The sequence below is a fragment of the Larimichthys crocea genome, chromosome XVII (genome assembly GCF_000972845.2).
Source record: "Larimichthys crocea isolate SSNF chromosome XVII, L_crocea_2.0, whole genome shotgun sequence".
NCBI classification, from domain to species: domain Eukaryota; kingdom Metazoa; phylum Chordata; class Actinopteri; family Sciaenidae; genus Larimichthys; species Larimichthys crocea.
Genome location: NC_040027.1, coordinates 28553876 through 28568692, shown reverse-complemented (window position 1 = coordinate 28568692; position 14817 = coordinate 28553876). Strand labels below are relative to the sequence as shown.

At 36.6% G+C, this 14817-nt stretch overlaps 1 protein-coding gene across 3 annotated transcripts; it reads left to right on the top strand.

Annotated features, from left to right (window-relative positions):
* The first annotated feature begins 1746 nt into the window (after positions 1-1746).
* slc5a5 (solute carrier family 5 member 5) lies at positions 1747-12940 on the top strand. Of its 3 annotated transcripts, none has more exons than XM_027290650.1 (17): positions 1747-2025; positions 3477-3882; positions 4241-4306; positions 4491-4542; positions 5571-5638; positions 6248-6402; positions 6841-6981; positions 7202-7331; positions 7853-7941; positions 8539-8651; positions 8805-8875; positions 9209-9295; positions 10815-11017; positions 11299-11396; positions 11643-11728; positions 12000-12059; positions 12557-12940. In XM_027290650.1, the coding sequence occupies exons 2-17, from the start codon at positions 3517-3519 to the stop codon at positions 12620-12622; spliced, it is 1851 nt and encodes a 616-aa protein (XP_027146451.1). In that variant the 5' UTR covers positions 1747-2025; positions 3477-3516; the 3' UTR covers positions 12623-12940. The 3 variants fall into 3 exon arrangements, with proteins under 3 accessions (XP_027146451.1, XP_019116732.2, XP_019116733.1); XM_019261187.2 differs by having other exon boundaries at positions 12000-12083; XM_019261188.2 differs by lacking the exon at positions 12000-12059.
* The last annotated feature ends 1877 nt before the right edge of the window (positions 12941-14817 follow it).

Sequence of the window (14817 nt, the reverse complement as noted above, 5' to 3'; positions counted from 1 at the left end):
ACATCTCTTTAGCACCTCCTGCAGGTCAATATGTCAATAGAACCAACATAATATCAAACAGAATTTATTATTATTAAATAACTTGCACAGTCCATTTTAAATGATTTTTTGTTATTTTGCAAAAATATAGGTCATTTTTCGAAAGGAAAAATGCAAATGAAAAAATACCCTTCAGGTGTCCAAGATCTCCGTGACCCTTTCCATACCAGGAAAATGCATCTGTTAATCTTCTATCACTGTCATGAGGGAATGTGACCGACTGAGATTCAGAGATTTGGTGTTTCTGTGTTCCTGTATTTGTTTCATGATTAATAATGTTCTCACATTCTGTTGCAGTTCAATATAAATCATATTGTGTTATTTTCCGTCTTTTACAAACCTTTACAAAACTTCGATTTTAAGGTTTAACACATAATCACTATTCCTCCCATGTTTTGCAGTTGATCTGTGTGCAGCCATAACAGTACACGTGTCCTCATAGAGGCATTCAGGCCAACAAAATCAAATTTTAAATCAAATTTAAATCTAAAATACAACATAACAATGAAAGCCCTATTGGATGAACTCATATCTTTGATTTAATTAGCCAATAAACTAAATGGTTTACAAACTGAACATTGTGTATTGTATGATCTTTCACCTTTATTTCATAAAATATACTTGTATACTATACCTTTTTATATAAATAGACTTTTTTATAGAGTGTACTTTACTTTTATGGTTTACTTTAGCTTAGTTTAACTGCTTCTGCTGCTGATTCTGTCATGCTATGTTGGGCGTGGACCATGACACAGCAAGATTTTCACAGTGTTACAGGGGGTTTTGTCTTTCCTGGCTGGAAGAAATGTGTATGGTACATACACTGAAGGAAACAACACAGAGATGTTGGCTTCACTCATCTGTATGTAAGAAAAAAGGGGCGCGATCCCCATAATGGAACCCCAAGGCTTTACCAACAGATCAACAAATAATTAACCTAGATCACTTTCTGACTTTCTAGTCATTTAGTGAAGCTGAGATATACTGTAGATTTGTGTGTCATCTGCATATCAGTGGAAGCAGTTAATGTAAATGAACAGACCTAATTCTAGGTTTTCCTTAATTCTCTCTAAAGTAAGTTTTGTGCCTTACTTTTACTTTTAATGTTCAGAAATCATTTATAAAACTTCTTATGTTCAAGTTATGGGATTATTTTCTTTATATTTCACCGTGTTCATCACTTTAAATTGTTTCTGGAATCACCTGAGCGTTTGATCTCATCTCAGTACTTCCTTCATGGTTCTGATTATGTGTCTTGTAATAGTTAACAAGCTGTAAACCTCAGTGTTAACAGAGGAAGGTGATAAGCAGCTTCATGTTACCGGTTATTATCCAGGATCACCAGTGTGAGTTTGATTGAATAAAGTAAGCCGAAGAGAGACAGAGAGACCTCAGGACAGCAGCTGGAGATATTGAGGTTGGCTGCTGGACAACTTCTACAAACGTTTTACAGATAATAACAAATAATGAACTTGATGTGACCTGGTGACAATAACATTGTTATGTGATTAACACAGTGTGTTGGTGCTCACGTTGAACCTGCAGTCCACTCTCTCTTTTTTTTGCGACAGGTGGATAATTAAACATAGGGGACTGAGTTTAAACATTATAGCATGTTTTTGGGGAGGTCTAATTTCCATCATGTGAACATTAGGGAGAGGAGGGAGGGGGGCTGACCTCCCCATGGAGATTACGCGCATGTGCAAGGCCACTTAATGTGCTGCTGAAAGTAAGCTGCTAATTCCCCGGCAGGTCACTGCATTCCTCAAGACCCACTTAACCATCCTTTTGATTTTTCACGCACTGTAAACGTCCAGCTGAACGCCCCCTCACCTGACTGGCTTTCTCAGGTAGGCACCTGAGGGGACTTTCGCAATGTGCCTCGTGCACGCGCGCACACACACACACCGTGTAGGGTATGGAGGAGTTGTCTGCACATTACTCTTCCTCTGTGTGGAAGCAACTGCAGCAGCACCAGTACCGGTGGTGAGTCTTTTTTATTTATTTATTTTTTTTACATTCTAATCAAACTTTCTGATAAGAAAAAAAAATGTAGATTTGTGTTATGCAGGGTAAACTTCACTCTTAAAAGTGTAAAACGTGATGTGTAACATTATAACAATATTTTGGCTGCAGTTCCCAAACCCTAATCATCAATTGACACATTTATAATGATCATTGACGTTACTCACATTATTCACATTAATGCACCACCTAAATCTCACTTTACTTAATAAATGAAAGGATATTGTGAAAGAAGTATATTTAGAACTTTTTGTCCCCAATTATTGGGCTTTTTACACTTGGAGCACATATATTGAGGATTAAAATCCAACTTGCTTCAGTGTATGTATGTTTAAATATATTACAATTTAAAGAATAATGAAATAAATCATCAAAGTCAAAAGGAATGAATAAATCAAGAATTGCACGGGAAAGATCGGAGGTGCCGATTGCATTGTTTTCTTTATTTGTTGGTAGAGACAGTGTTGACCTGCAGTGTTAGAGTCAGATGCTTTTTGTCTGCTACTCACACCAGTTTGCTGCTCCATGAGTTGCAAGAGATGCATTGCTAACATCCTGTACCTTCATTCCATTAAACTGCTATAATAACTCTTTATATATTAATTTGACTTTTTTTTGTAAATGCAACATGTTTCTGTAAGCACAACTGTGTTTGATTACAAGAAACTCCTTTAACAGTACCCTGTGGAGTGTTTGACCACTAGTAGCTCTGTGAAGGAATCTTTTTTTATGAGTGGGTTTTGTTTTTATCATGAAGTCTATATGTAGGTATACGCTAGGAAGTGACATGATTTCTTGTAAATGTGCATACATAGCAACCTAGATCTAGCAATATAGATTTGTGGCAGAATTTTCACCTAAGCAAGGGTTTTTTTTTTTGCACATACTGTCATCAGTCATCACAAGAGGAACACACAATTATACTGTTTATATCTATGTAATATTTTAGAAGTAACTCTTTCAGAATTCAATAGAATATTAATTGATAATCCTATTGAGCAGGTTTCCCTGAAAACAATAAAGATATGCAGCATGCCCGGATACATAACAGCGTGAACATAAAGTAACTGTAAACTGGTATGCGACTGTGAAAACAGTAGGAAATCAGCTCAGAATTCAAACATTTCTGGAGCTTTCATGATAACATATACTGAAGATAACTCAGTTATCTGTGAATATATGTACTGTATATGTTAGTGAGTGTGGTGGGGCTTATAGGCTTTTTTGGGGGGGGGTTCAGGGGTCATCAACTACCCAGATAGTTTGCCCCTGTGTCTTGCCCCTGCTCTCTTTTGGGTGAAAACAGTCCCTCTAATTTGACTGGTGGTAAATACAAATGCCAAGGTCTAAATCCATCAAATTTGTAACTTGAGTCTGACTTGTTGCTTATCGACTCTGCTTCAATCCGACAGATCCACCAAACTACAAGGCAGACAGCATCAAAGCAAAATAATGGAAGAGCAGTCTGTCAGTGAACCAGCCACATCAGGCTTTGTCGTGGCTGACTACGCAGTCTTTGCTGGCATGCTGTTGGTCTCTATGAGTATTGGACTCTTCCAGGCCCTGAAGAAGAACCCGAGTGGGGCCAGTGCTGATGACTTCTTCACTGGGGGTCGAAGTATGCCAGCAGTGCCTGTTGGGATGTCGCTCTGTGCCAGTTTTATGTCAGCAGTTCAGGTTCTAGGTGTTCCTTCTGAGGCTTTTCGCCACGGCTTTAAATTCCTCTACATGTGCCTCGGACAGAGCATCAATTCCCTGCTGACAGCTTACCTCTTCCTGCCAGTTTTCTTTCGACTGGGCATCACAAGCACCAATCAGGTCATAATAGTCTCCCTGTTATTATCTAAGTTAAATATATATATTTCAGTTTCATGTAACGTGTTTGCAAATATCCAAAGACTTCAATTTGGTCTTGTTTAAAAATAATATATTCTTAAAGAAGTATCAGATGAACAAGAACATTTTTATTTGTTTTATTTTAAACCTACCTAAAGTAAGAGCAAGAGTAAGTATTTCTAACCAAACATAATGTAGAACTATGCTCAGGGTTTTTCTGACACAGTGTTGAAATGCACCTGTGGGTCATTAAACACGATGAATGCAAGAGGTGAGGAAGGATGAGTGATGCATGCCGAGATACTACTGTGTTATAACTCCAGCTGTCTGCCTGTCACAGTATCTGAAGATGAGATTTGGCAGAGGGATGCAGCTGCTGGGGAGTATCCAGTTTCTTGTTGCGACGGTAAGACAAATATCACTGTGATTTCTGATACTCTGCGTCGGTGAAGAGAAAGTTGTATTATTAACATTGGCTCAGACTCAAGACAATTCTTTGACTTTAATTTCTTATTAATATTTGCCCAAGCCAAACCTGATCTCTTCTTCTTGAACCCAGTGATTGTCACTGCTGTTTACTTTTCTTTCAGCTGCTTTACACAGGGATTGTTATCTATGCACCTGCCTTGATCCTCAACCAAGGTAGGAGAGATCACTTGATGTCCCTTTGTCTGTAGGCAAACAATACATGACTTTATCTGCATACACAACTTTATCACTGCCAAATACACCACCAAGTATATTTCTATTCAGAGATTTCCTGGACTTTTACACCCAAAATCTGGGAAATTACTTGGACACAGAGGAATATATTTGCGTATCAACTACGTGTTCATTGTATAATATTCTTTATGTAAAACCTTTCCTGTCCATAGTTTAGGCCAAGGTGAAACAATAATTAACTAAACTTATTATTAACTCACTATTACTGAAAACAGGATGCGTGAAAGGAAATGGCCTACAGAAGTATTTAAACAATGATATTAACATGGCAGTGAACCCCAGTGAAACCTATTGCACTGGGGTTGGAGGAATGTTCCATAAAGATATTCAAAATGAGACTATTTAATAAATAACCAGACTAATATTCAATAAATACAATAAACTTGTTGGTTGCACATTAAACTTTTTTGATTTTATGGTTTTGTGTTTTTGAGGTTAAAGTTATAGTGTATTAATTTGTTGCTGTAACTTACATGTGCTGCTCAGGAGTGATAATAATACAATTATCAAAAGTCATTTTGATGTGAAGATGTTTCTGCATGCAAAAGAACCCTCACACCCCTCCTGCCCTAGACCTGTTACATTTTAGTTCATGGAAGTTAACCCAAATGCAGACATGTCCAACAGTACAAGATACATTTCACAAAGACTGAACAATGCAGTCTAGCACCAATGTAGAGCTTAGCCTCATTTGTTCTTCATCAGACATTTGAGCCTGAATAGCGACAGTTTAAATAGTATCGTACAAGACCTCAGAGCTGAAAGTAGTTTCTTAAGGAACTGCTGCAGGGCGAACAAAGCTTTGTTTCTTTCTTCTTTGTTACCAAGTGAGGGCTTAATGCAGTGAACGCTGTTGACAGTCCAAACATAAGGTGTTAAATTAAAGGGATATTCCATGCTAACATGGATGGAACATTAACTCTGTAAGAATTTCTTTTTTATGTCAGCTACTGGACTCAACATTTGGGTGTCTCTGTTTTCTACTGGGATCATTTGCACCCTGTACACCACACTGGTAAGGACATATATTTTCTATTCAATCAAACTATTGTAGCGCCTAGGATAGACACTCTTTAACAGACAGGACTGGTTTCTGTTCAGACCTAAATGTGCATCCAGAAAAGCATACTAGTAGGATGCAACACATACAGTCCGATCCCTGTAGCTTGCTGAGACCCCATGCCCATCTTTCCCAAACCAATGCACAGCAACATAATCAAATTAAGTCACAGTCTGTTAATATAGGGATTGTTTAAATAATTTTGATTGGTATTGGCAGCAAAATCATATTGCATATTGTTTGAGACTGCAAGATAAATTTCGAAATGGAATATTTTTATTATAGTAACTTTATTAAACTGTAAGTTTCACTTGGAAGAACCACATTTCAGTTGTTATTGCAATGGCATTATTCCCTCCACAGCGCCAGAGATTAATAATATATAATTCCAAATATGATATGAAATATGAATTCCCCATAACACATAAGACTTCTATGTAGGCATTGAAACTAGAGGAATAGAATAAGCAATGAATAGGTACAGTAGCTATACATGTATATATACATGTATACTTTTTTCTAAATGTCTCAGATGTTGTCTCTTCCATGATCTGTTTTTAACAGGGTGGCATGAAAGCTGTGATCTGGACTGATGTGTTCCAGATTGTTGTCATGTTGTCGGGGTTTGTGGCCATTTTCATCCAAGGCACAGTTCTGGTTGGTGGTCCTGCACTGGTACTGGAGATTGCCCAAAATGGATCACGCATTAATTTTAATGAGTAAAAACACATTTTTTCTTTTTATTTTAAAACATAAATATCTGGATAATTTCAAATAATGTGATCAAGTACCTTTAAATAATGCATCAATTTATAATAATTACTGGCTGATAGTGGGTTAAAAATAATACAGGTATTTGTTAAATTTCTTTTCATTCAGGACAAAAGAAAAGAACTAAATTTACAGTTAAAGGTCCAGTGTGTGGGCCATTGTTGATCTTTAATCATTCAACGTAATTAGATTGTACTGCTCATCTAAGGATACCACAAGGTAGACAAACATGAAAATATGATGACTATGATAATTAAGATGACTACTGGAGAGGAGAAAAACATCTTACATAGCAAGTTCATAGTAGAAATCATTCCAAATAAGCATCTTTTCTTCTAGCATACATCTAAAATATTGCATCACAGTCCGACAATGTTTTCCTCCAGTTTTGATGCTGACCCACGGAAGCGCTATAGCTTCTGGAGCCTTTCTGTTGGAGGTACATTGGTGTGGTTGTCCATGTATGGAGTAAACCAAGCTCAAGTCCAGCGCTACATCTCCTGCAGATCAGAAAGAGACGGCCAGTGGTGAGTGAAGACCTGTTTGTTATTCATATAACTTTCTAAGACTTGAAGATCTACTGTATCAGGTGTTTTCCTGCATATGACTATTAGACAGTATAAAAATGGATATAGGATCCATGACATATCTCACAAGTTTCTGAAGAGCTGTTGTGAAGCTCAGAGCGTAGTGGCTCTGGCAACATGAACCCTGGGGCGCTCTAATGATGTTTGCTTTTGATTACAGGGCGCTGTTTGTGAACCAAGTGGGTCTGTGCCTGATTGTAGGCAGTGCAGCAACATGCGGAATCGTCATGTTTGCTTATTATAACAACTGTGATCCACTGATGTCTGGGAAGATTTCTGCTCCTGATCTGGTACTCAAGACACTCCAGAATACATAGTGATATTGATGCATGACTATATCATGATACTGTGTCAGGTTTAAATGATACTGGGTATTGAATCCTGGTGCCATTACTCGTTTTATGTAGTGCTGGTACAGAACTCTAAATTTAAATGTTTTATGTCTGGCTTTCTATTGGAGGTCTCGGGATTGTTAATCCATTGCCATGTGTTCCAGTGAAGGCTACAAACAAATTGAAAAAACAGTTTTACCTCCAAGATTATCTTTGCCTAATACTCCATTCATCATTTGAAGTTGTTTTTAAAATATGCATGAATTAAACACCTCAGATCTTTACTTGAGCTTTTTATCACACCAGTGTTTTAATGTAAGTAAGGTCATCTTAAATTGGTTGCTGACTAAAGACTGAGAAAATAATGATTTAATTCAAAAATTAACAATGAATTTGTTTTTGTTGATGAAGAACAACTGGAAATAATATTTTTTAAACATATTTTCCATTATTTTCCCCCTCTTGCTCGTGTGATGAAGTATATGCCTTACTTCGTGCTGGAAATATTCCAAAATCTCCCAGGCTTTCCAGGTCTTTTCCTTGCCTGTGCATACAGTGGCACTTTGAGGTATTCAATCTTTGTTTCTTTACTCCAAACTTTAAAAAAAAAAAAGTAACTAAATACTTTCACTTTTTTACATTCTATGTAAGAATAATTTTGAGGTACTTGTGCTTAGCCAGTATTCCAGTTGTCAGATATTTTTTATTGATTTTATTTGTTACTCATAATTCCTGACCAAATACACAATAATGGAATAATTATAATTATTTTGTTATTAGTTACTTTTCGTGTTAAGGTGAAAATTTTGGCCCTGAAAAAAAAAATATAAACATAGACGTAAATAAATAAGGTTCATTAAAAGTGCTTGAATTTTTGTATTCGTGCAAGAACAGAAACCAAAGTTCTGTCAATGTTTATCTTTTTAATTTACTGTTAGTCAATAGACCATGTTCCACCTTTTGCATTATATATACATGAATGAAAACATTCTTATGAATATTATATCCCATTTCTGCTATATTCTGCAAATAGATCCCCCCTAAATCGGACACACTGGACCTTTAATGACAGACATTTGAGCGTCCTGCCTTAGTGGCTGTGATAGTCACAGTAAACATGATAAACTGCTAAACTGGTGCCCACATGTGTTTTTTTTTTTTTTAGTACGGCCTCCACAAGTATCAATGCAATGGCTGCAGTAACGATGGAGGACCTGCTGCGACCTCATCTGCGCCACATGACCCAAAAGAAATTGATCCTTGTTTCCAAAGGACTGTGTAGGTTGATTCTTACTGATTCTTACCTTTCATATTTAACATTAACTCACTAGCAGATGGTACCACATCCTGTTGTGATATTTTGGATTGAAAGGATCAAAAACATTGGTACAGGTCAATATTTCTGTATTAATTCTCTTTTTTTAATCAAAGCATTGCTGTATGGAGTTGGTTGTATCACCGTAGCTGCTCTCTCTTCCCTCCTGAACTGGGGAGTACTTCAGGTAAAATACTTAAATACTACTATATAATCTGATTTTAATCCATCCATCTACAATGTGAGGCCTTGCAACATCCTGCAAATGGTTTATGAAGTGAAATTCTTACCATTCATAAAAAAAATATAGATAAATAAAAATGATATACCATGTTAGCAAATATTGTCTCAGTATTGTGCAAAAAAAATGCAAACCAAGAATTTGTAAAGCAAGAAATAGATTAACTCAAGAGGCACAATGGCTCAGACTGAACCACAGCATAGAGCAAGATTGGTTTGTATTCTGCTCAGTGTTGTGTTTGGTTCTTTTTCCAGAACTGTCTTTGTTTTTTCCATTCAGGGCTCATTCACTGTCATGGGTGTGGTCAGCGGTCCATTACTGGGTGTATTCATTTTGGGGATGTTTGTTCCAGCAACTAACAGGGTGGTGAGTGGCTTGATTTGTCTTGTGTTATACACTGTTGTTTGTTTGCTGATTCTTTTTTTTTTCAAGTAAGACCTGGACATATTTTAAAACCTTTGAGTGAAATGGGACAGTGTTTAGCTCAGTTGTTAGAGCAGCCGCCGCATGTGTGAAAGCTCAGTCCTTACTGCAGAAGCCTGTGACCTGTGGCTCTTTCCCACATGTCATTCCCCGTCTGTCTCTCCCCGCATTCCTGTCACTCTTCAGCTGTCTCTATCAGAAATAAAGCTTGAAAAGGCCAAAAAATAATAATCTTAGAAAACCTTTGAGTAAAAGCCAATAGTCTGGGATGTGGTCTGTTTGAACAAAATAACTTTGGTTTGGTTTCCTTTTTCAACAAGACAAGCTGCTTGTAAACCACCAAATATTCTTAGAGTTTCAGCATTAAATCAAAATTATGCCACATCCTTCTAGTCCACCTTGGACAATAGTGATGTAGCTACAATAGCTTTTGAAGTTTGAAGTTGTGCAAATTAGGCTGATAGTGAGTCTGTAACAGACAAGAAGATAAAAAAGACTTTAGACACAAGTGAAAACTGCTGACACACGATGACACTGGGTGCTGTTTTAAATCAAGCCAGTAAACTACATTACCCACAATTAGCAATAAAAGATTGTAATGTTCCTTTTTATAGGTAAGAATGTGTGCTGTCAAGATAATAACTCTCCTCTGGTCCACTTGCTTATAATAGTGATGCAGTCACAATATGGTAACGTTTGTTATTACCACACCACTGCTGTCTTATTCTGAACATAACAGTGCTTCTATCTATTAAGGGAGCTCTGGACTTCATAACATCCATTGTTGTATCTGTATTTATATTTTGAAATATCATTTCCTGATTATGTCACTGTCTAAAACTGAACAAAATCATTAACTTAACACCTCCTTGAGACAATTCTTGCCCCCAGAACACACCCCCTTCCCACACACACACAGGCACACACCTTTTTTCTGGGCAGCTTTCTATTATTATGTTAACTAGACAGTTTTTCCGTAAATCAGTCATTCAGAGCTAGGATTGTTTGTTGAGCCATTGGCACACAAAGTCATCTATGATCCCATTTGTAATGACTATCCAATTCAGTCACTGGATAGGTGAGGAGCGGATTTCTTGATGCGTTTTTTTTCCATCAAACAAGAATGAGATGTGGCTTAGGTTTCTTTGTTGACGTTTATTGAAAGGTTGCACATGAATACTGATACTTACATTTTAAGACTTTGTGGTGGTAACGATCCTTGTCTTGTGGCTAACGGTGGATAAACATGGGTTAACAGTAAAAATCGTGTGGTCCCTTCACCTACTGCCCAAAACTAACCTAAAATGATCTCTATATACATACCTGGTGCACATCCGCAATCAGTGACACAAACCCAAACTCCCTCCAGTGGTCAAAACAAAACATACACACAAATGGCTCCTACACCATTTGCCTCAGATTGTCTCATGTCTTCTGTTAAAAGTTGTTCTCTGTCTTTCAGGGGGCGTTCTCAGGAATATCAGTGGGCTTCTGTGTTTCTCTGTGGCTGGCTGTTGGTTCAACTCTTTACCCACCCAGTGACAAGACCATTGGTGTTCTGCCCAGCTACGCAGGCCAGTGTGCAGGCAGCAACATCACCCTGAACAGCAGCCCTAACCAGGACCAACACTCCTTCTCCACCCCTCTTCGGCCCGATAACGCGGGGTCAGTGAGTTCAGCAAGGCGTGCACTGATTTGTGTTCTATCCCTTTGTGGTTTACATTGGTTAGGATGGAAATCAGTAATCACTGATTACATAATCACAATTTATTTACACTAAAACAAATGAATGAATAACTACCTAGCAGTGTGAAAATCATCTCAGAATAACTTGACTGAACTTTACTGATAATGTCAGATTAAATAAAGACATTTCCTGAATTTGATTTATGTTCCAGCAGTAAAACTGAAAATATTTTAATGAACCCTGTCTTTTCCAAAACTAGGGGCCTCCTTAACTTCTACTCCATGTCTTACCTCTATTTTGGTGCCATGGCGACGAGTTCTGTTGTGCTAGTTGGGCTGATCGTGAGCTATGCAACAGGTAAGAAGAAAACTGCTGACACACAATGACACATCACTCAGTTTTCATGCAAGACAATAAACTACACTGAGATGTCATTATTTTAGATATGCCAACAGACACTAGAGGCAATTCCACACAATTGCTGTGCAATGAAAGCTTGTAATGTTTTATGATACTGTATTAGACAGTAGTGATTCTTTGGGTGCTGATGTATTGCATTACATGGAAAAAGGAACAAATTCTGTTGTTTCTCTCTACACACAGGGCCAACAAAAAGGAATCAGATTAAAGAGGGTTTGTTATGGTGGGATCTGAACAAAAAGCAAGTAGAGGTCCCATCAGAGCGCAGAGTAAGAACTATATCAAACTAACAAACTTATAACATTGGTCCCACTTGTTTTATTATTTATTGCACCAAGATTATCTATTTATCTTGGGCTGCCATATGTGACCTTATTGGTTCACATATATGTATGTTTTCCCCATCAAATGTAGATTTTACCGATTTTGTAACTAAAACTCGAAACCCTTTATTATTAGTAATAGAGAACTTTGGAACACATTTATAATGACCCTGCATGTATAAATGTGAATGTGTTGGCTGGCTGTGTTTGTATTTAGACTGGAACAATGTCCAGGATCTTTCCCCGCCTTCTGCACAATGCATGCTGGGATACACATGTGAGCATGAATAGAAATAACCTGGCACTCTATATTAAAAAAATAAAATAAAAAAATAAAAATAAAATATATATATATATATATATATATATATATCTTATATCTTGAATTATTTGTATTACTTACTATCTATCTATCTATCTATCTATCTATCTATCTATCTATCTATCTAAAGAAATTAATAAATGAATTATTATCTTTGATGATTACGTAACAAAAACTTTTAGGTTAGAGATATCAGAGTCCTACTACTGATTGTTAGTCGAAACTAAAGGACGTGTTTTTCTTTTTTTCCAGTTGGAAGCATACTTAAGCTATGAATGTAATATGGCAAATATAGTAAATAAGTGTATGTAGCATCACATCCAATCCTTAGAAGGCTTTACCCACAACTACTAACCGTCTCACTGCTGATCTAACTTCATGTTTGGTGATTATGAAACTCGGTATTATTGTTTAGTATCTGCATTTTGTTTTGTTGTTGTTTTTTTTTGCAGGGAGACAAGGTGAGGGATAAACCACAGCTTGTGCCTTTGAGGGACCTGCCTAGAGAAAACAAGTGAAAAAACCAACAGATGTTATAGAATATTAAATCAGCACTCAGAGTTTAGGTGTTTGAGAACTAAAGGTTGTTTATTTTTCATCCTAAATAGCAGTAGTGACAATGGCATTTCCTTTCTTTTGTACTCGTCCTTGATCTGCTCCATATGTGAAGGTGAAACAACAGACTATTCTAAAATGTCTGTTTCTTAAACTGTGGTTGAAGGCCTTTATAAAGTGCCAAGGAATGTATAGACTAATCAAATGTAGTCTGGTGTTATTCTAATTTCTTTAATGTTGAAAGGTTCTTTCATCTGGACATTTTTTGGTATGCCCACCTGCACTTCATGCAGTTTTAATAGATATGTGACAGGCAGAGTGTGTGCTTTGTGCGTACAAACAGTAATTCAACTGTTCTGTTCATGACTTCCCCTCGTGTTACCGAAGCCTTCCTGTTAAATGGACAATAAAATGCATTGACTGAGAAATATGAACTGCAGAAAATGTTGTAAAGATAAAGTATTTTAGTTTCCAATCTACACACAGCCGACATCAGTAGGGAGCGGTAAAACAGAGATAAGCAGCTAGACAGTACTGTTATTGTCCATGATACAACTCCTTTCACAATTACAAGCAATGTTACAGTTTACACAGGTCCGGGAGTCAATGCAAAGTGAAAGACATTTTCTGTTGTGAATAGAAGAAGAAATTGAATATACACAACTGACAGCAAGTTGATTTTCAGTTAATGGTTTAATTATTAAAGACAATCTTGTTGAACATAGAAGTATTCAGCCCTGAAAACCCTTTACTGATCACAGGGCTTCAGGAACAACACCAATATAGTTTTTAGCCACCGCTAAGAATGAATACAAACAGGAAACCTTTGTCATATGCATCTTAAGACAAGTGCATCCTAACATAACTGTTCATATAAATCTGGCACGTCATTGGTTGGCTCCAGCTTCAATGGAGGATAATAAAGTAAACTAACAAAATAAGAAATAACACAATCTTCCTCAAATGCAAATATTAAGTTGAATTTATTAGCAATAAAACACACCTGTGATCACACACACTCAATAAAGTAAAAGACTTTATGACTCTTCTCTATATGTGCTACAGTTTTGCCTTTTGCTGTTTCAGCATTTATCCTATAATTACCCACTTTTATGCCACAGCTGAAAGAAACCGTTACTCTACTTTTAAGTAGATTTTAGACATGCTTAGTGCGCAACTTTTACAAGAGCAATAAATACAATATATTCCACATTGCAAGTTTTTCTGTCTGTGATTATGTGCATGCTAAAAATCTCAAGTATGAATGATAAATGATTTCCTGTGAGTGACTCTTGTGGGCTTTCCTCACAGTAAAATGAAGTGAAGTCAAAACTTCACTGTCCCTGAAGCCTCATGGAGGCCTTAGGGATGGTTTCACAGGTAGACAGCTTATAAAGATAACTGATAAGGGCAGTTACATATTCCATGTCACCATACTTTTCATGTCTTGGAGAAAGTTGCAGACAGCAGCTTCAAGAGTTAGGTCTCAAATGTCATTTTCAGTTTGAGTATAAAAGGAGGGGAATGTGGATATGTGAATATGTCAATTCAACACAAACTTAATACCTTATATGACAAGTGCTTGTCACAGTTGGTTCTGCATCATTCACATTCCAGTATAACATAATGTAACTATTATATATATCATCTTATGGTGTGTATCTGAAACACATTGGAGTTTTTTTGTGTGGTTATTTTCTTGTAAATGTTGTACTTTGCATATTTTAAGAATAGCTGTATACATAATACTACCAAAAATACTGTATGGATATGGTATGGAAGTGAGAATAGTGTTGTTACTAGTCTTGTTACTGTAAATTTGTGTCTTTTTCGTGAGCTTGTAATGGGGTACTTGTGAGTATGTTATCACATTGGTATTTCATTTCTACTTTCATTTAAAGTGCACTTTTAAATTGAAATATACTTATTTGTATTGTATACTTTTTCTCTCTCTTTTTGTGTAAGATACACCTTTCTGAGGATGAAAAGACAGTCACTTGCTTTTTTATGTTATTATTTATGTTCAATAGTTATCAGCATTATTTTTTAAGAGGCTTAAAAGGAAGTAACTTAACTTGAACATGTGTGTGTGTTATCTAATACCAGTTTCTCAATTTCAGCTATTATTATAAGGCCCTTAATTGTATATATTGATTAT